A 21430-nucleotide genomic window follows, 5' to 3' on the forward strand; every position below is an offset into this window, starting at 1 on the left:
TGTTTCAATGCCATTCTCCCAAATCATTCCACCCTCTCCCTCTCCCTCTGAGTCCAAAAGTCCGCTATACACATCTGTGTCTCTTTTGCTGTCTTGCATACAGGGTCATCATTGCCATCTCTCTAAATTCCATATATATGTGTTAGTATACTGTATTGGTGTTTTTCTTTCTGGCTTACTTCACTCTGTATAATCGGCTCCAGTTTCATCCATCTCATCAGAACTGATCCAAATGTATTCTTTTTAACGGCTGAGTAATACTCCATTGAGTGCACTGGTTTTTAGTCCTGTGCTTCTCCTGATGTAGATCAGTCTCTAGGTCACTCAGGCTCAGTAGTTTTGGCCCACCGGGTTACTTGCCCTGGGGCATTTGCGATCTTCCCAAAGCAGGTCTCAAACGCATATGTTAAGCACTGGATTAAAAGGGAAAACACTCTGGAAGGAATTTGAAATAACTTACTTTTACATGAAACTTGGCTCCATGGCCTATTTATGAGGAGACTGTGAGAGGATTGTCCCTGCTTCAAGCAACATCCTGAGATCAGGACTGATTGAGATTCCCCTCCCAAGGGTTCCTACAGCATCTTGAAACTGTCCTGCCATGTGGCTTTGTTCTTTCTTCAGTTTCTGAATCCCACACTAGAGCACTGCTTCCAGAGGGCAGGGCTGTCACTTGACTCACTTCTAAGCATACATCAGTAGATACTGTCTCATTCAGATCCTAATGTCAAGACAAGGCTAACACAAAGATCAGTTATTCTAATATGACTGTTAGGTTACAGGTTCAACGAGTGTAATCAAACCCTAAATAACGTTATCTTAAATACAATACCATTTCAACTGTCTTTCATATGATGTTAGTGCAGGTCTCTCCACAGAGATGAGGGCCCAACTTCTTTCTTGTCACATCTTCCACCTGTGCTACTTACCTCTGGTCTAACATGGCTGCTCCAGGTGCTGTCATTACATCTGCATTCCAGCTAGTGGGACAGAAAATAATACTTCAGTATGGAAGTGACATATCACCTCTACTCAAATTCCACTGGCCAAAGTATCTTCCATTTTCATGAAAAACTTGGGGGTTGTGGGCACACAGAAGGGCAGGGGAATGTGATCCTACCTCAGAGCAGTCATGAGGAGTAACAAAGGCCACCACTCTTCATTCATGTTCCTGTATTCACTCTTGTGTGGTTCTCCCTACAGAGCTCTTGGTTTGTTTTGGTCTGCAGATATGGATATGGATGAGGTTAACAGAGAGGACATGATCCAGGCTGTACCAATATGGAGAAAAGAAGAAAGGAAAGAAGATAAGAAATTATAAAAATTCAAATTCTAAAAGAAAGCATGCTTATAATCATAATTTTGCATTTATACAATTTAGGTATAATGGTTGATGAATCAATTTATTAAATAAAAAATAGAGAAATGTAAAACATAAATTTATTCACTAAACCCAACAAAATAATAAGGCTATATCATATTAAACACATAGTAGTATCAGGATAAAGTTTGGATGCACATTGCAAAAAACTAAAAGAACTATAACTTTAGCAAGATAAACTTGATTTTTCTCTGCCACTGAAACAAAGCTGGAGGTGAGCCAGCCAGAGCTTGGGTGGTATCCATCTCCTAGGTTACATGATTGTCCAGTACAACTGCAGGAGTTTCAGCCATCACAACTAAAATCCAGATAAGAGTTAGGAAGAAAGTAGGGAAGAGAAGAGTCCCATCTCTCAGCTAAATCAGCTCCTTGAAAGAAGTCTTTAAAGAAATCCCTCTTAAAGATCTGCTTGCATCTGAGTCAGCAGTCATGACTAAGAGCCCGGCTGGGTAGGAAATGCAGTCCTGTAGTTACTGAGCTCATGGCTATATAACAAACTATTTTCAGTTTTGAAAGAGAAGCAGAGAATAGATCATTTTTTAGGTAGCCTGCATCACCTGCCTAAAAGAACAAACCTTTTCTGAATGGATTAGGCTGAACGGCTGGGCACAGTGTGGAAGCCAGGAGAAAGGAACAGCAATGAGAAACAGCTAGATGGACCTGAACTGTGCCTCAGAAAAAAAGAGGCAGACTGGTCAGTAGAGATCTTCTAAGGACTGAAGTGAGGATTATACACACCACACGACCCAGTTTAATTTGAAAACTTCTTTTCCAACTGAGGTCCCAAATCTCTCCCAATTCTTCAGCTTCTAAATACCTTGTCTTTGTTACCTTACATTCTGACCTACCTGTCTCACCTTCCTTATTTCTATTCACATCACTTCTCCATCTAGTCCACCAGCATTGCAACCTCCAGAACTGAGGAGTTAGCAATACTTTCTCAAAGTGGGTAGAAACACAATGACTATTTCTCCTTTAATATTTGTCCTTATCAAGGTCTTTTGAAGGACTGAGATGGCTAGAATTATGGAGGTCTCATGTTTGAGGCCTGGTAAAAGACATTTATTGTTACATTGGTTGTTGGTGGTGATGCAGTCTCATAGTTGATATACATCTGAGAATGTATTTTATCTTGTTTTTGATATGTATTTTTCTTGGGTATAGAATTCTGAGTCAATTATATTTCTCTCAGCATTTTAAGATGTGGTGCCAGTGCTCTCTGGCTAACATTGTCTCATTTGCCTAATCTTCTGTCTTTTCCATTTTTGTTCTATCGTGTCTGTTTTTCCTTCTGGTTACATTTCTTTGGTTGATTGTTTGAAACAATGAATTATCATGCACCTTTGAATAGTTGTCCTATTTCTTGTCCTTGCATTAATTGAACTTCTGTGTTAATGAGTTTAAAGCTTTCATTATATCTGGAAAATTTTCAGCCAGTAATTAGGAAGTTCTTTTCTCTATTCTCCTTCTTTCACTTCCTGTGGGATTCCATTTACATATATTTCAGTATTCCTAAAGTTGTTTCAAATCTCTGTGATGCACAATTAATTGTTTCCCACAGTCTTTTCATTCCTATTTTCCATGTCTCTATTTAACATACTCAGTGTTCAAAACTCTAAATATTATTATTCTAGGAAGCATTTTAATGTTCTTCCCTGCTAATTATGTAATGTATATTTTAACAGTGATTTTACTAATTGATTTTCCCCTCATTTTGAATATTTTCTTGCTTCTTTAAACATTGGAATTTTTTTTACTACTTTAATTTATTTATTTATCTTAATTAGAAAATAATTAATTTACAATATTTTGATTGATGTAGGACAAATATTTTCACAATTGATATGGAAATTTTAAGTTGGATATTGGATATGGCAATTTTTACCCTTTGGATGCTGGATATTCTTAATTTTTATAAATTATTCATGGCACTGTTTGCAGACACTGTTAATTTCTTGGAAACAACTGTATTTATTGAAGGCTTGCTGTTCAGGTTTTTTAGCTGATATAAGACCAGCCTTTAGACCAGGTTTACTATTCCCTCCCCACTAGTAAGGCAGTATTGTCTTCAGGGCTATATTGATGTCATGGGAATTATGAGTAATTTCCATGCTGGTGGGTGGGGACACCATTAGACTTGGTGTAATTTGAGACTCAAGGATTGTTCCCTATAATCCTGACCAGTACTATTAACTCTCTGCTGTAGGGTATCACCTGTATACTCACACAGTTATCTGTATGTAGCTCTCTCCAGTGAACTCTAACTATCTAGAGTCTCAAATCTTTCTTCTTGGGAGATTGTTTGTCTCTGCCTAGATAGTCCTTGCATGTATGTGTTAGAAACTATTTCTAGAGTTGTGGCAATTGTAGAACTCACCTTGCTTGCTCCCCACCTCAGGAATCCATACTCTGCTGCCTGACATTGGATGTAAAAAACTGCTCTTTCATTTATCTCTTCTATTTTCAAGTTGTTTGAGACAGGAGAATAAATGTGTCCTTTGCTCCTCTATGTCCACCAAAATGGAGGTCCCCCTGCAATCAGAACTCACTGAATGCCTTATGAAACCTAGGCAGTGACTTCTGTGCATGGGTGCAGACTAACTATGGATATGGGGGAGCCCTGTCTTGCTGGAGAAATCTGACAGTTACAAGTAGCATTTTCTATGGAGTATGTTCAGTTCAGTTCAGTCGCTCAGTCATGTTTGACTCTTTGTAACCCCATGGACTGCAGCACGCTAGCCTTCTCTGTCCTTCATCAACTCCTAGATCTTGCTCAAACTCATGTCATCGAGTTGGTGATGCCACCCAACCATCTCATCCTCTGCCATCCTCTTTTCCTCTTGCCTTCAATCTTTCCCAGTAATAGGGTATTTTCTAATGAGTAAGTTTTTCACATCAGTTGGCCAAAGTACTGGAGTTTCAGCTTCAGCATCTGTCCTTCCAATGAATATTCAAGATTGATTTCCTTTAGGATGGGCTTGTTGGATCTCCTTGTAGTCCAAGGGACTCTGAAGAGTCTTGTCCAACACCACAGTTCAAAACCTTCAATTCTTCATTACTCACCATTCTTTATGCCTCAACTGTCACATCTATACATGACAACTGGAAAAATAGCTTTGATTATACTGAATTTTTGCAGCAAAGTAATGTCTTTGCTTTTAAAAGTCCGGCTGGCTTGTCATAACTTTTCTTTTTTTTTTTTTTCTTTTTTTTTAAATTTATTTTAGTTTTTTATTTTTTAAATTTTAATATCTTTAATTCTTACATGCGTTCCCAAACATGAACCCCCCTCCCACCTCCCTCCCCATAACATCTCTCTGGGTCATCCCCATGCACCAGCCCCAAGCATGCTGCATCCTGCGTCAGACATAGACTGGCGATTCAATTCTTACATGATAGTATACATGTTAGAATGTCATTCTCCCAAATCATCCCACCCTCTCCCTCTCCCTCTGAGTCCAAAGGTCCGTTATGCACATCTGCGTCTCTTTCCCTGTCTTGCATACAGGGTCGTCATTGCCATCTTCCTAAATTCCATATATATGTGTTAGTATACTGTATTGGTGTTTTTCTTTCTGGCTTACTTCACTCTGTATAATTGGCTCCAAACAAGCAAGCATCTTTTAATTTCATGATGGCAGGCATCATCTGCAGTGATTTTGGAGCCCCTAAAAATAAAGTCTCTTACTGTTTCCATTGTTTCCCCATCTATTTGCCATGAAGTGATGAGACGAAATGCAAAGATCTTCATTTTTTGAATGTGGAATTTAAGCCAGATGTTTCACTCTCCCCTATCACTTTCATCAAGAGGCTCATTAGTTTCTCTTCACGTTCTGCCATGAGAGTGATCTCTTCTGCATATCTGAGGTGATTGATATTTCTCCCACCAACCGTGATTCCAGCTTGTGTTTCATTCAGTTGGGCATTTCACATGATGTACTCAGCATATAATTTAAATAAGCAGGGTGACAATATACAGCCTTTACTTACTTCTTTCCTGATTTGGAACCAGTCTGCTCTTCCATGTTCAGTTCTAACTATTGCTTCCTGATCTGCATACAGATTTCTCGGAAGGCAGGCACGATGGTCTGGTATGCCAATCTCAATAAGTTTTCCACAGTTTGTTGTGATCCACACTGTCAAAGACTTTTATATGGTCAATAAAGCAGAATTAGTATATTTCTGGAATTCTCTTGCTTTTTCTATGATCCAATGGATGATGGCAATTTGATCTCTGGTTCCTCTGCCTTTTCTAAATCCAGCTTGAACATATGGGATTTCACAGTTCATGTACTGTTGAAGACTTGCTTGGAGAAATTACTTTGTTAGTATGTGAGATGAGTGCAAGTGTTTGTAGCTGAACATTCTTTGAAATCGCCTTTCTTTGGGATTGCAATGAAAACAACCCTTCCAATCCCGTGGCCACTACTGAGTTTTCCAAATTTGCTACCGTATTAAGTAAGCACTTTAACAGCATCATCTTTTAGGATTTGAAATAGTTCAACTGCAATTCTATCACAACCACTAGCTTTACTTGTAGTGATGCTTCTAAAGGCCCTCTTGATTTCACATTTCAGGATGTCTAGCTCTAGGTGAGTGATCACACCATCGTGGTTATCTGGATCATTAATATTCTTTTTGTATAGTTCTTCTATATATTCTTTCAACCTCTTCTTAATATATTCTGCTTCTCTTACATCCATGCCATTTCTGTCTTTTATTCGGCCCATCTTTGCATGAAGCGATCCTTCCCTACCTCTAATTTTCTTGAGCAGATCTCTGATCTTTCCCATTCTGTTGTTTTCCTCTATATCTATGCACTGATCACTTAGGAAGGCTTTTCTAAAATCTCTTCTTGCTATCTTTGGAACTCTGCATTCAGATTTGCATGTGTTTCTTTCCCCTCTTGCCTATACTTCTCTTCTTTTCTAACTTACTTCTAAGGCATCATCAGACAATCATTTTGCCTTTTTGCAATTATTTTTCTGTGGGGTGGTCTTGATTAGGTACGTACAGATCAAAAAACGAAGATTACTGCATCCAGTTCCATTATTTCAAGGCAAATACATGGAGAAACAATGAACACAGTGACAGAGTTTATTTCCCTGGGCTCCAAAATAACTGCAGATAGTGACTGCAGCTATGGAAAAAGAAAATACACTTGGTCCTTGGAAGAAAAGCTATGGAAAACCTTGACAGAATACTAAAAAGCATAGACATTACTTTACCAGTAAAGATCTGTAGAGTCAAAGCTATGGTTTTTCCAGAAGTCCTGAGTGGATGTGAGAGATGGACCATAAAGATAGCTGAGTACTAAAGAACTGATGCTTTTGCACTGTGTGCTGGACAAGACTCTCGAGAGTCCCTTGGAATGCAAGGAAATCCAACCAGTGCATCTTAAAGGAAATCAGTCCTGAATATTCATTGGAAGGACCGATGTTGAAGCTGAACCTCTATCATTTTGGCCAATTGATGGGTAGAACTAACTCATTATAAAAGACCCTGATGGTGAAAAGATTAAAAGCAGGAGATAAAGGGGAAGACAGAAGATGAAATTGTTGGGTGGCATGATCAACTTGATGAATATGAGTTCGAGCAAGCTCTGGGAGTTTGTGATGGACAAGGAAGCCTGGCATGCTGCACCCCATGATATAGCAAAGAGTGGACATAACTGAAAGATTGAACTGAACTGATGTACAGAGGACAATCAGGGAGCAGACAGACGTATTTAAGGAAGGAGGAAGGAACAATTCCTGGATAGTTAACAATTTTGGGTCAGCAGGCCATTTCAAGCTGGAGAAGCTGTAGGGAAGCAATTCAATGCCAGGTGGAGAGAATGGTAAGAGAAAGGCAGGGCGGCAGTGCTGGGATTTTCCAGAGGACCAGATTCCACTTCTATTAAACTTTATCAATGTTCAATATTGTTAGGTGATTGGAAACATGAGTTTTGTTTTGGAAGTGGTAGAGCAATATTCAATGGAAGGACTGATGATGAAGATGAAGCTCCAACACTTAGGCCAATGATGTCAAGACCCAGTTCTTTGGAAGAGACCCTGAAGCTGGGAAAGATTGTGGGCAGAAAGAGAGAGATATGAGAGTATGAGATGGCATTGCTTACGCAAAGGACATGAGTTTGAGGAAACTACATGAAATAGTGAAAGACAGGGAGGCCTGTTTTGCTGCTGAACATGTAATCAGAAAGAGTCAGACATGGCTTAGCAACTGAATGATACCAATGAGGACATAGGGCCCATTGAAGGCTCTGGTCCTGGTTGGAGTGGAGAAAGATTTAGTTGGAAGGGGAGGCTTCCCATCCTCTGGTGCAGGTCCTTGAATCCAAGGTAAGGAGCACAAGATTTTGAATGTTTTACCAAAAATTGTTTTCTAAAAAAAACAAACAACTGTTTTCTTCAGGAGAGAGAGCTTTGACTGGGTTTGTTCTCTAGATTTTACTGATGGATGTTGAAGGGATCTGGAGTGGGCTGAGTCTGCAAAAACCAGGTGACTGGCTGCTGGAGGGCGAGGCTTGTTGTAGACATCTGGCACTAGGTGCAAAACGGATCCAGAAAAAGTGTCTCTTCTGGAGTGTACATGCCAATTTATCACATTGTTTCAGCAGATCACTTCAAAGTTGTTTGGGGGCAAGCAAGAAATGGATGGGTGGTTTGCTTTTGTCAATTCCTGTGGCTAGATGATTAAATGTCTGGTTACTTCATTGCATGGTTGGAATCATACTTGGGAAAGAAGACTAGATCAAGTCTGCACATATATGTTAGTTAAACAGCAAGCATAGGAAGGTTTCTAAGGCAACTGTAGGCAATTTAAACATGAGTGGCCAAATGGGGACAGTTTCATTAACCAGTCTGAGATTGACTGTACAGGCTGCCATACTTGTTGCCATGAAAAGAAGCCATAACAGCTACTTGTTGCTACACTGGAGGTGTGGGAAACCGAAAAGAGACCAACAGCCTTACAACTCTCCTTGCAGTGTGATTTCAGGCTAGAAGTAGTTGACAAGGAAACGCTGACTGGTAAGCCTGGGAAGGGAGGAATCTGAGCCAGTAATGATTCGCTCTTGTTGGGGCCCAGAAAACAGAAGCATTGGCTCAGTCAGAGTTCTGAGTCAGGTTCAGAGACAGATGTCATTTGGCTTGAATCAGTATTTAGCTTTGGGGATGTCAGGCATACCCTCTAAACAGAAGATTTCCATCTCCCCAGGTGGCAAAATAATTCATATTTTTTCCGGACTCAGGAACTCAGTAAGCCCTCTCAGGGCCATCTCTTCTTAGCGGGCACACATGCATATAGAAGTGGAATTATCATCATGGTGCCCATTGACCAGATGAGCAAACTGAGGTTAAGGGACTTGATCAAGGTCATACAGATAAGCACATGAAAAGCCAAGCACAAACCCATGGTAAGAGTCCTCAAATTGTGTGGTTTTGCTCCACACCCACTGGGAGTGGTGGGTGGTGATCTGGCAACAATGTTTATGCAGAAGCAAGCAGTATTCAGGCTTTAATTGAGGTAAGTAAGGAAAACCAGTAGAACATTCAGCTATGACCCAAATCAAATCCCTTATGATTTTATAGTGGAGATGAAAAATATATTCAAGGGATTAGGTCTGGAAGCCTGAAGATCTATGGATGGAGGTTTGTAACATTGTACAGGAGGTGGTCACAAAAACCATTCCCAAGAAAAATAAATGTGAGAAGGAAAGGGGGTTACCTGAAGAGGCCTTAGAAACAGCTGAGAAAATAAGAGAAGTGAAAGGCAAAGGAGAAAGGGAAAGATATACTAAATGGAATGCAGATTTCCAGAGAATGGCAAGGGGATATAAGAAAGTCCTCATATTGAACACTGTAAGAATTAGGGGAAAATAATAGAAATGTAAAGAGTATAGATCACTTCAGGAAAATTGGAGCTACCAGAGGAACACTTCATGCAAGGATGGACACAATAAAGGGCAGGAAAGTCAAAGAGCTAACAGAAGCAGATGAGATTAAGAAGAGGTGGCAAGAATGCACTGAAGAACTGTACAAAAACAAAAGATCGGGATAGGGATGATGCTGGGGTCACTCATGTAAAGCCAGATATACTGGAGTATGAAGTCAAGTGGGCCTTAGGAAGCATTACTACAAACAATGATAGGAGAGGTGATGGAATTCCACTTTAGCTATTTAAAAATCCTAAAGAATGAGGCTGCAAAAGTGCTGCATTCAATATGACAGCAAATTTGGAAAACTCAGCAGTGGCCACAGTGCTGGAAAAGGTCAATTTTCTTTCCAATCCAAAAGAAAGGCAATTCCAATGAATGTTCAAATTATCATGCAATTGCACTCATCTCACTTGCTAGCAAGGTAATGTTCAAAATCCTTCAAGCTAAGCTTCAACACTACATGAACTGAGAACTTTCAGATGTACAGACTGGTTTCAGGAACCAGAGAGCAAATTGGCAACATCCACTGGACCATAGAGAAAGCAAAGGAATCCCAGAAAACATTTCTGTCTGCTTCACTGATTATGCCAAAGCCTTTCACAAAAAGGACCACAACAAACTGTGGAAAATTCTTAAGGAAATGGGAGTGCCAGATCACCTTACCTGTCTCCTGAAAAGTCTGTATGTAGGTCAAAAAGCAACAGTTAGAATCATATGCAGAACAACTGGAAAATTTAAAACTGGGAAAGAAGCATGACAAGGTGTACATTCTCACTCTGGTTATTGAACTTCTATATAGGATATATCATTCAATATGATGGACTGCATCAATCCCAAGCTGGAATAAAGATTGCTGGGAGAAATATCAACATCCACAGATATGAAGATGACACTGCCCTAATGGCAGAAAGCAAAGAAGAAATAAAGTCCTCTTGATGAGGAGAGGAGATGCAAAAACTGGCTTAAAACTCAACATTCAAAAAACTCTTCACAAAAATATACTCAACATTCATGGCATCTGGTCCCACCACATCATGCCATATAGATGAGTGAAACATGGAAACAGTGGCAAATTTTATTTTCTTGGGCTTCAAAACCACAATGGACCTTGACTGCAGCCCAAAATTAAATGACACTTACTTCTTGGAAGGAAGAAAGGCTATGAAAAACCTGCATAGTGTATTAAAAAGCAGAGCCTCACTTTGCTACAGAGGTCTGTAGTGTCAAAGCTATGATATTTCAGTAATCATGTACAGATGAGTGATCTAGACCATAAGAAAGTGTGAATGCTGAAGAATTGAGCTTTTTAACTGTGGTGCTTGAGAAGATTCTTGAGAGTCCCTTATACAACAAGGAGATCAAACCAGTCAATCTGAAAGGAAATCAACTTATGAATCCTGCTGACTCAGCTGAGGCATCTACTGAGGGCCTCCAGTGGAAAGAATGGATTCTTCCACTGCAAAAGAGTCTAACCATAGCAGCTCCAAGCAAATACTTTGTAGCTCCACCCCTGAAGGAAGGTCAGAAAGGCTGAAGGCTCTATGTACCTTGGGTTCCCTGATACATGCGTTGCATTCTCCCCAACAGCACTGGAGGCCAATGAAGGGGTATTCTGGGCCCTGGAAGAAGCGGATGGCTCAGGGATCCACTGGGACCACCACTTACCAGGTAGGACTGGAAAGGACAGAGCAGGCATATGTGGCAGAGAGCTGGTGACTGGGGTGTTGGAAAAAGAGGGAACCAGCTTTGAATGAAGCACCTCACCCAACATCCCCTGGAGGAGAAGCCCAGTGATAAGTTCCTCTGAGATGGGACAAAGAAAGTCTATTTCATTACCCCTTATAATTCCTCCGAATGAGGAGGTGGTGGAGTTTGTGGGTCATCACAAACTCTTTCATGGCCTAGACCATCTGCCAGTTGCTATCCTTGGCACTGCCTCTCTCCAGCTTCAGTCATGCAGTTCTGGAGGAAATTAACAATCATGTTGCTGCTGAGTCAGGGCCAAAGACCATGTCAAGCCAGTCATAAGACACCATGTCGCTGACAGGATGGCTGATCTGGGGCTGTACATGTGAACTGAGGTGGGTCATTCAGAGAACACCCTTGAACTCTGATGTCTGCAATCCTTTTTCCTTACTAGGAGATGCCTTCAAGATTTAACACCTTAGGGCAGGTAGCTTGAACTCCCTCACTAGGTGTAGAAGCCTTAAGGAAAAAAGTTGCCAGGCTAAGACCATCAAAGCCAACCAAAGGGAAATAGCGAGGGTGAAAGAGAATTGATGACTTCTGATTTCTTGGTTCCAGTAACTGAGACCTTTGCTTTGATTCTTGTATCCTGGATTCCCAGAATCATTTCAATGAGTCTGCCATTTCCTTGAAGCCAGTTAGAGTAGGGCTCCTCTCAATTTTGATTCAGACTTAGCTCTAGATCTTTCACATTCAGACACAAACAGAGTCAACATTTGCTTCAACACCATTAAACTAAGAAACCCTTTATTCTTTACTGAGAATAGGGTGTACAGAACACCAAATACAGTTCACCAGCCTCCTGGGCAGGAGTGCCCAAACTGTGAGTGAGTGTGTGTTAGGAACAACCTTACTGATTCCTGAACCACTCCAGTCTTTTACATTGCCGGTGCCAGGCCAATCCTGTCATTTCCTCGATCAAAGACTGAGAAATAAAGCCTCAGGAAGACGTCACCCAGGACCCAGGACTCTGTAGATGTCCTCACTCTTTTCTCTTTAAAGGCAGTATAGCAGTGGCCTCTGGAATCCTGGGGGAGTCAGAGACACACACCAGTCAGCATGAGCCCTTACCAGTGACTCCCTCCAATATCCAGACCTAGCAAAATACTTTATTTTATTTCCCTCTTTTGGTAAGTATCAAGGGGTTTTCTCAGCAGCACAGTATATGAGAGTTCATCCAAAACCAACGAGGGCCAAGACATCAGGTTGTCATGAGGAAGGGTGTGGTGAGTGGAGGACTGGGAAGTGGGGAAACAGAGGAATGTAAAACAACAAAGTCCTACTATAGAGCATAAGGAACTATATTCGATATTCAGTGATAAATCACTTGAAAAAGAATAAGAAAATATTTTTATAGTATAACTGAGTCACATTATTTTGCATCAGAACTTATTGCAACAAGAAGATCAGTCACACTTCAATATAATTATTTAGAAAAGAACAAGTGTGTTCATAGTTCCCCTCACTCCCTGTTCCTTTCCTTCTGACTTCTGCTCCTTGTTTCTCTGCGGAGAATGCTGGTTCTACTCCTGAATCTAAGAAAAAACCTTTATTTTGTATTGGAGTGTAGCTGATTAACCGCAATGGTGTGACATGGCCGCCACCCGCGCGCTCCTCCCAGCAGCAGCCCAAGGGTCCCTGCAACCTCCAGTTTGAGAACCAACCCTCAGTATTGTCCCCTCACCTTGAGGATGTAGGCTCGACCTGGCACTGGGTAGTTGATGCCATTGATGGTGAAGATAATAGAGGGCAGAGTATTGACCGCAGAACATGAAACATAGTGCTGTTATTGAGAGAATGTGAGAGGTTGACTATGGAGATCCTTCTTATATGTGGAGACTGGGAGTGACCCTGGGGCATGACCCGTCACCTTGGAACCCCGTGGCTTGGCGCCAATGAGCTTTTGTACTTTATCGACCAGTCTTCCTGGGCCTTGGATATGTGATGCCCCGGTGTCCACCATGGCCGCGCAGCCGTCAGAAGAAGCAATAACCTCTCTTTTCATGGTGATGCTGAGAGACAATGGAAGAAAGGGGGCAACAAGGTCACTGTGAGTCTCCACAGAGTTGCTCCCTTCTGACTGTCTTGTAAACAGCTCTTCATCTCTCGCCCTGTTTTCCTTTGCCCTCAACACAGCACCTTTCTTGACATGCTCGAATACAGTACTTGAATACACCAGGATCTTTTGTACCTTGACACAAGCTGGCCTTCATTCCTAGAAGACTCCACTCCCCTTTGACTAGCTAATTTTTTCTCATCTCCCAGATTCCCGTTTAATTGTCATTGATTCAGGGAAGTCTTTCCCCTGGTGTTTATCAGTCTCCTGTCTTGGTCACTCTCTGTAGACCCTTCCTCATGTCTGCTGCTGCTGGTGATGCTAATTCACTTCAGTCGTGTCCGACTCTATGCAGCCTCATAAAGAGCAGCCCACCAAGCTCTGCCGTCCCTGGGATTGTTCAGGCAAAGTAATTTGGTGAGTTGCCAGTGCCTTCTCCTCCTCATGTCTAGCATGTACCAAAGTCACAATTCACTATGTGGGTGAGTCACTTCATGTACATCTGCCTTCTTAGATGTGAGGGCAAGTTTTATTCTCCTTGCCTCCCTAAAGTGCCTGGCACACAGTAGATGCCCAATGCTTGTCTGTTCAATGAGTGAATGAGACTGAGAAAACAATAAGAAACCTCCAGAGAGCTGTATCTGCTGGGAAACAAATAACAGGTCGCACACAGAGTGAAGATAGAGATTCACAGGGGCAGCAGATTCTTATAGTAGGGGGAGAGAGGGGCTCCTCTGGGAGAGGGTGTCTCCCAGCACTGCTCCTACAACCAGCTCAGACTCTGAGACCCTGGCCAGGAAATACATGACTAGCCCACACAAACTCCAAAGGATAAGTCAGCTTTTGTATTCGGGTGTCACACAGAACCATATGAATTATGCCTCTGTCCTCAGGACACTCCTGGATCCCACCTTCCTGATTCTCTGTTATAGCCACTGCCCCACTGTGTGCCCATGAACATGGAGTGCCTTTATTATTAGTTGCTTTCACATCTTAAGACTGCAGCCAACCTCTCTCCACTGCTGGGTAGCTGCTCCCTAGGAAGACCAGTTTCTCCATTTTCTCAGTAGTGTCCCTGTTTTTAAAATGACATTTATCTGTACTGAGAACTTCCTACGTCCTAGGTAGCCCTGGACAGTTGGTCATCTTATCATAACTCTGTTCAGGCTGGTAAAATTTTCCCTGATCCTCTGTTCACCACACTATAGAGTCCTCTAACCATGCTTCCCACCTCAAAGGGTAGTGGGTGCAGCCCTCTCCCAGATGCACAGACCTCTCTGGATCCTTTTAGCACCCTGGACAGAGCCTTGCTCAGAAGTCCTGGGCATTATGAACCCATGGGTTGTTTGTGTATCTATGTGCTTGTGTGTTTGTTTGTATGTGTGTTTTTATGTGTCTCTGTGAGTGCTTGTGTGTCTCTGACTAGCTATGTATGTTTTTATGTGTCTCTGTGTAGGTTTATAAATGTCTGCTTGTATGTTTCCAAGTGTCTGTGTGTCTGTGTCATTGTGGGTGGTGTATATGTCTGTGTGACTTTGTGTCTGAGACTGTATTTGTGTGTGTCTGCCTGTGTCTGTGTACAGTAGTGAGAGCATCACTTGGGGTGACCCTCAGAGGGAGAGGCTTACCGGTCTACGTGTATAGTCCAGTCATCTGCTTTGACCAATGGTACCCAGTTGAGCTCTCCCTTGTAGTAGCGGTGGTCCACCCCACCAAACATCACCACACTGCCCTCCTGCTCGTCTCTGTAGAGAGAAGTGAGGGGGGATCCTTGGAGGACAGTAACAACAGCACTGTCTGAGAGCTGTGCTGGGCCAACCATCAAGGCCCTAATAAGTTCCCCATGTACAGATGCAGAAATCGTGTCCAGGAGAGATAGAGATCCAGACTGAGGTCTGCTACTGTCTCATGAGTGGCACAGAGAAGCTTAGAAGCTGAATCACTTGTCTGAGCTCCACCCGCTATGTCTTCTGAAGACACGCTGGACCTTCAGCGACCTGAGTGCTCAGACACCCTCAGAGGACATGGTTCTGAAATGTTTTGGCTTTTCCCGTGTCCACCTTATCTTTTTTCAGGAAAATCAAGGCCTGGGAGTTCTAAGGGTGTGTGTTCACGTCACCCAGAGTTGGCCCCACTGGCCTGTGACCTATAATGTCCAAAGGGCCCCACACTCAGAAGGGATCCCACCTCTGCTCTCTCTGTCTTGAAATGCCTAATATTTCTTGAATGAGGGGTCCCACACTTTTGTGTCCCACACTTTCATGTCTCTCTGGCTCCACAAATTGGGGAGCTATTCCTGGGCTCTTTTTTAAATGCTAATGAGGAAGGAAAGATATCCACCATCCTTCTCTTTCCTTCCTTATCAAAATCATAAGCAAATCGTAATGCTTTTTCCTCCAACTTGTTTCCTGCTGTCTTCCTTTTGCCTCCCTCGTGACTCACCCCCTAGACCAAGTTACTGGTCTTGAGTCCAGGAGTAGGGTTGTGTTCCAATAAAATTTTATTTATAAAAGCCAGTGGTGAAGCCAGGTAAGGCCCTGGGGCCATAGTTATCCTTGCTTATATTACTCTCAGGATACTTCTTTATCAAATGTTCTATAATTTCTGTGCAACTGAAAGAATCTTACAGCTAATTTGGAGAAAGGAATTGTCCATCTCAGACTTACTTGCTCAAGTAGAAGGCAAAAACAGGCTCAGAAATGGCACCTTCATTCTTCAGCTTGTCAAAGATGGGGATGGTTCTAGACCAGGATTGCTTTGGGTAGTTCAAGCCCAAGATGCCATCATATCTTCGGCTCTGAAATCCGTATTCTGCCACGCTTAGACCGAATGGCTGGTCAGTACTTACTAGCTCCCCAATCTATGGGAGAGAAGAGTGTTCCCACTTACAGATACATGAAGTGGGGCTAGGACTGGGCTGGGGTGCATTGCCATTAGATCCTTAGAGAAGAATTGAGGCTGGGCTCTGTCTTTGGTTGCCCACAGACAGTTAGAGCAAGGTGGAAGGGGAATTGGGATTCCATTTGAGAGAGGCTGTACATTTTAAAACATCTGCCCCTCTGAAAAACATCACCTGAGTGAGTCAAATTTGCCTCGTGGCTTCTGTCCAGGTGGGGCAACCAAGAGTCAGGCCATGTCCCATTGGTGCCACGTTATGGACAACACAATCAAGAACAAGATAGCCTTCTCTTTGGCATCACTGTGACCTAATGACAGGAATGGACTGAATTCTCTGTAAGGTACTGCGGATTCTGTGTCTGTCCAGGAAGACAGAAACAAAAACACAATCTTGCTTGCAGGGTTCTATGAAATTACTATCTGGGGAATTCACGTTGGGGGATATGTGTATATTTCTGTGAGCATGTATGAGAGAAAAAGAGAGAGAGGGGAACTACTCAAGTATTTTGGGGGAGGCAAGCCATAGATTTATTAGATTCTGAAGTGTCCTCTAGAGTGAGAACTCATTTATCAGGCCCCTTGACTTCTCATACCTCCAGTTTCCCATTCTGGATACCTGAAGCCCTTGACTGCCCCCAGGGTCCCCAGATCAGTTTTATCCTGTCCCCAAACACCCCACCACAACTTCAGTCCTGAATAGCCAGCCTAACTCCACCCTTTACCGCATGTGTCCTCTCAGCAAGGCCCTTGCTGTCTGGACCTCAGTTTCCTGATATGTCTCATGAGCTAATCAGAGTAACTGCTTTGTGGGGTTGTTGCAGAATTAAACCAGTTATCATCTGAAAGTGGCTGGAACAGTCTGTTAATATAAAAGTGGGTGCTTCTATCCCTTCTCGCTCCAAGCGAAATGAACCTTGAACTGCTCATGGGCAGAGGAGCTAAAGTCCACACCTCAAGCCACACTCTGGGTTAGCTAATCTGTTTGCTCCTGTGTCACCATGGGCACTGCCACCCCCATGATCCTGTGGGTAAGATGGCCAATATCTATGGGAGTTAGGCTAGGAAGTGTCCTGCCACATGATCCTGCATCTGTTTTGCAAGCAGTGGACGCCACATATCCAGTTCTGACTCAGCATTTTTTACACTGTTACCCGAACTGTGTCATAAGCAACAACTCCTTTTATTGTCCCAGCTCCATAGATGATTCTGAACGTCTTATTGGTAGGCCGGAAGGTGGAAGACTGAAGATGTCTGAACCTAACGTGTGTAGCTGCAGACACAAGAGATGAGTGTCATCAGGTGCCAAGGGTGGAAAAAAGGGTGGCAGGGCAAGGGAAAGATGGTCCGGGTAGGGTGTGTCTGTACTCACAACAGGCTGAGCTGTTGCAATAGTCGGAGGGCACCCACAAGTCAGATGAGCCTGTGTCAAAGATAACCTGGAATTCTTGAGGGGGTGTTCCAATGGTGATATTACCCACATAGAGTATCTACAGGGAGAAGGAGGGAGTGGGTTAGTGCAGAACTGGCTACCCTCTGTTCCCACACTGATGACTCCCTCTGGTGTCACATATCTCTTGAGAACACTTTCGAACCACCGTTCAGGTCACAGACTTTGGTCACAGAATTATCTGCATTTGATATATATTTCCTGTGCTGCATTGTAAGCAAGATATTAACTCTATGAACAGGCGTTGAAGTGGTACCTCCTGCATGGGAAGAACAGAGGCATAACCACTGGGCCTCCAGGACTGCTGGACACCCAGGGAAGTCCTGGTGCCTTCATTTGAGAAGCTCTGTAGTCTCTTCAAACCAAGCCTTAGCACCCCCTTCTCCAGGAGGTCCTTCTTGATCAACTCCAGTCACTCCCTCTAAACTCAGACCACATCCAATCAACACCACACAGGTGACCCTTTCATTTGACATGTATTTACTCTTTGCCTATCTCTCAGGCTGGCATGGGCATTTTTGAAGACAAAATAAGCCCTTTTCTAATTGAAAAACAGTGAGCACTATGTTAGATTCTTATGGCAATACACGGAATACAGGTTCAGTAAATTTTTCCTGCTGTTGTTCTTGCATCTGTGGAAACCAAATTCCTCTACCTGGGGATTCACAATTGCTTTGCAGTTGATTCTACCTTTTGATCACTGATGGCTCACTCTTCATCTGTATCTGAGTGGCTCACCTAGTTCCTAAGGAACAATCACCCTCAAACTAATGACACATGTTTGACAAAGAAATGGATATTTATTTACCTGCCACCTGGTAATGGCCAGGCCCAGTCACAAAGACCAACAGTTGAGGATGAGAATGCCTTCTCCTCTGGGTGGGGTTCCTGTTTTCCAGTGTCTCGGCCTCCTGCAGGAACCCCCCAACATCCCACCTGGCCCCTCCAGATGAGCCCCATGCTAAACTAGAGCACCAGGGAGCACTGTGGAGCACCATCATCCCAAAATACTCACATCTCTGGTGTTTCTCAGTGGGTGAATAGTTAGATTTGAACCACGAAAAGAAATCTGGGGCAGTCTGTAAGCATGCTCCCTCAAGACATCGTTCAGCATGTTTTTACCACTGAGGGTTTTTCTCATGGTCTTCACTCTCCTTAGAGGTATTCTTTCACCGAGCATTTGACAAAGAAAACAAAGAAGATGCTACAATTAGCTGTCAGTGTTAAGGTATAACTGTCATTGTAATGGCCCTGTGTGTTTTCTAATCATTTTTATGAGGCACATTATTATCAGAATTTTATGCATATACCATGGCAAAGACATAGATTTGAATACAGGTTCTCTCTGCCATCTTACGCAAGCCATATGACCATGAGGTGCCTCGGTGTCCCCTTCGGCAAAATGGTGAAATGTAACAGTACAAACCCTTCAAATAGGATACCTTGGGGATAAGTGAAGTAATGGATATTAGGAACCTGATAAATAGGAATTGTCAACAATGACAGCCATTCGCATTGCTGTTGCCATCCCACTCATTCCTTCTCAAAGAACCTCAAGAAAGGAAGTAGAAGGGGGACTTTTATTCTATTTTACAAGGGAGAAATTTGAAATGCAAGAGTTTTCTGAGTTGGATGTTGTCACACTGCTTGTCAGATATATGACAGTTTATCTTTCTCCAAGTTGAAGGAGAAGAGAGAATTGAAAGAAGAATCCAAGATGTACGGAACAAGGAAGGGAAATTCAGAGGCTTGAGAAGGAAGGACAAGTCAAATGAAAAATTAAAAGCAAACAACACAAAGAGAAATAGACTCTCAGTGACTTCCAAAGAGATGGAGAGATAAATGACAGTGATACAGAGATGCAGATATAGGCATATACACACTGAAGTAGAACTGGAAAAAAAGAGGACATGTTGAACAAAATGTAGTAAAGTGCTATTCCACAGGACCACATCACCATTTGCATAGACTGGGCACTGAACAGTTGCAAGGAGTTGCATTTTCAACAGGTCATAACATGACTAGACCCCAAGTGTTGTGCAACCCTTATCTACACAAAGACCTTGGGATCCACAGTTCCTATAGCAAGTTACTTATCAATAAGTCAGAGTTGAACTTTAAGACTCTTAGGGAAATATTCCATTCCCTTCTAAACCTGATGGCTGGAAGAATAATCAGATGAAAAGAAAAATCAGATAAAGGAATATGATGTGACATACAGTCCCCATACTTACTTGACTATGCACTCTGAGAAGGCCACTAGCCCAAGGAGCACAAGCCACTTCATGCTTCTTTTCTGGCTCCAAGTACTCAGGGAAGTTTAGGTTCTTAGTGTGTAGTGGTGACCGGAAGCCCCTAGATATATATGCTCTGACCTACCCTAGTTTTCCCCTTCAGGCCATTAAAGATCTGAAAAAAACACAAAGGTTTCGATAAAAACTTTACCTTAGTCAGTGCCCTTGGCGAATGGACTTTGAAGCTTTTCAGAATACAGAGAATTGAGCTGTAATCTCTTCCTTGAATCTTGGCTCAAAAATCAAGCTGATCTGCATGGACATCTAAGATTGAAAACCAGGCTACTTGGAGAAAAAACTGCTAGCAACATCATGAAAATGGATATTAGGGGCCATGCTCGACAGGTGTGGTTTCATGTGATCTTCCTAGCTACTTCGTGAGATATGCATTGCTGACTTTGTGAGATATGCATTGCCCTCTTCTTTGCTGAGGACATTGCTATGATAAGTTGTCAAATGGCAAAGTGAAGACTTCAGGGACAGCCCAGGGACATACAACTGGGTTTAGGTAGTTGGTCTAATGGCAGACTTAGGGACACTTATGATGCCAGGCTGCATCAAAGATTTAGGGCAGAGCAGTACTTCAGTTGCATGGTTTCTATATTGGAAGTAATGTCAGATGCATCCACAAGCTATTTTATAGCATCCAACAACTGTACAAGGAAAAACTGTGTGCTAGGTTCTGGGTTAAAGGCTTCAAAGTCAAAGTTGATCAAGACAAAAGTAGTCTTTATCTTTATAGAGCTAGAAGTCTAGTTCTTACAAAGTCATGGCCCGAGGAGGCAGGAGATATGATACTAGGACTAGGTGGCCATGTTGGAATCTGGGCAGCACAGGCTTTACCTCTGTTAGCAGCCTTTCTTCCACTTCACCCATGCTCGAAAGCAGGCCAGTTGGCCATGTTTTCAAGAAAATCAGAAGTTTGGGTATTTATCTACAGTCTCCTAATTTTAATGTGAGCAACTAATTTTATTTTCCCGAAAAAAAACAGTGGGAACATAATCTCTACAGTGATGTGCTGGAATCAGCCTTTAGTCTGCAGGGTTGTTTCTGGCCTAGAGTTGGGAGTGCAGTGGGGACAGAAAGGAATTTAATTCATGTTGGCTGATTTTAAAAGAGAGTGAATGCTTAGTAAACATGCTGACTCATTGGAAAAGACCCTGATATTAGGAAAAATTGAAGTCAAGAAAAAGAAGCAGAAGACAGATGATGAGATGGTTGGATAGCACCACCAAGTCGATGGACATGAGCTTGAGAAAGCTCCAGGAGTTGGTGATGGATAGGGAAGCCTTGCCTGTTGTAGTCTATGGTGTTGCAAAGAGACGGACACAACTGAAGTACTGAACTGAATTGAACAAATTGAAAACAAACAAACAAAAAAGACTAATAAATCTAATTGCATCAAGATGTTGACTATCTACCTATAACAACACATTACTTAAGTGGCTTTAAAATTCAGACTTATGACTCTACATTCAGAGTGGAATATCTTCTAAGGAAAAAGAAAATCCTGCCCATCAAAAGCAAAACCAAAGAAAACCAAAAGAAAAAGGGGAAAGAAATCTGACACTATATTCATCAACTTCAGTTCAGTTCAGTTGCTCAGTCATGTTCAACTCTTGTGAGCCCACGAATGGCAGCACACAAGGCCTCCTTGTCCATCATCAAC

General features: G+C 42.5%; 1 protein-coding gene across 1 annotated transcript; it reads right to left on the reverse strand.

The window, feature by feature from the left end:
• Nucleotides 1–11944: 11944 nt before the first annotated feature.
• On the reverse strand, nucleotides 11945–19754 carry LOC138427325 (pregnancy-associated glycoprotein 4-like). The gene is made up of 9 exons (XM_069566677.2): nucleotides 19702–19754; nucleotides 18483–18633; nucleotides 17390–17507; nucleotides 17172–17290; nucleotides 15789–15982; nucleotides 14751–14867; nucleotides 12937–13078; nucleotides 12751–12849; nucleotides 11945–12094 (listed from the first exon to the last, which is right to left on the reverse strand). Exons 1-9 carry the CDS (start codon nucleotides 19752–19754, stop codon nucleotides 11945–11947), a joined length of 1143 nt encoding a protein of 380 aa, XP_069422778.1.
• Nucleotides 19755–21430: the final 1676 nt, after the last annotated feature.

The sequence above is a fragment of the Ovis canadensis genome, chromosome 21 (genome assembly GCF_042477335.2).
Source record: "Ovis canadensis isolate MfBH-ARS-UI-01 breed Bighorn chromosome 21, ARS-UI_OviCan_v2, whole genome shotgun sequence".
In the NCBI taxonomy this organism is placed as follows: domain Eukaryota; kingdom Metazoa; phylum Chordata; class Mammalia; order Artiodactyla; family Bovidae; genus Ovis; species Ovis canadensis.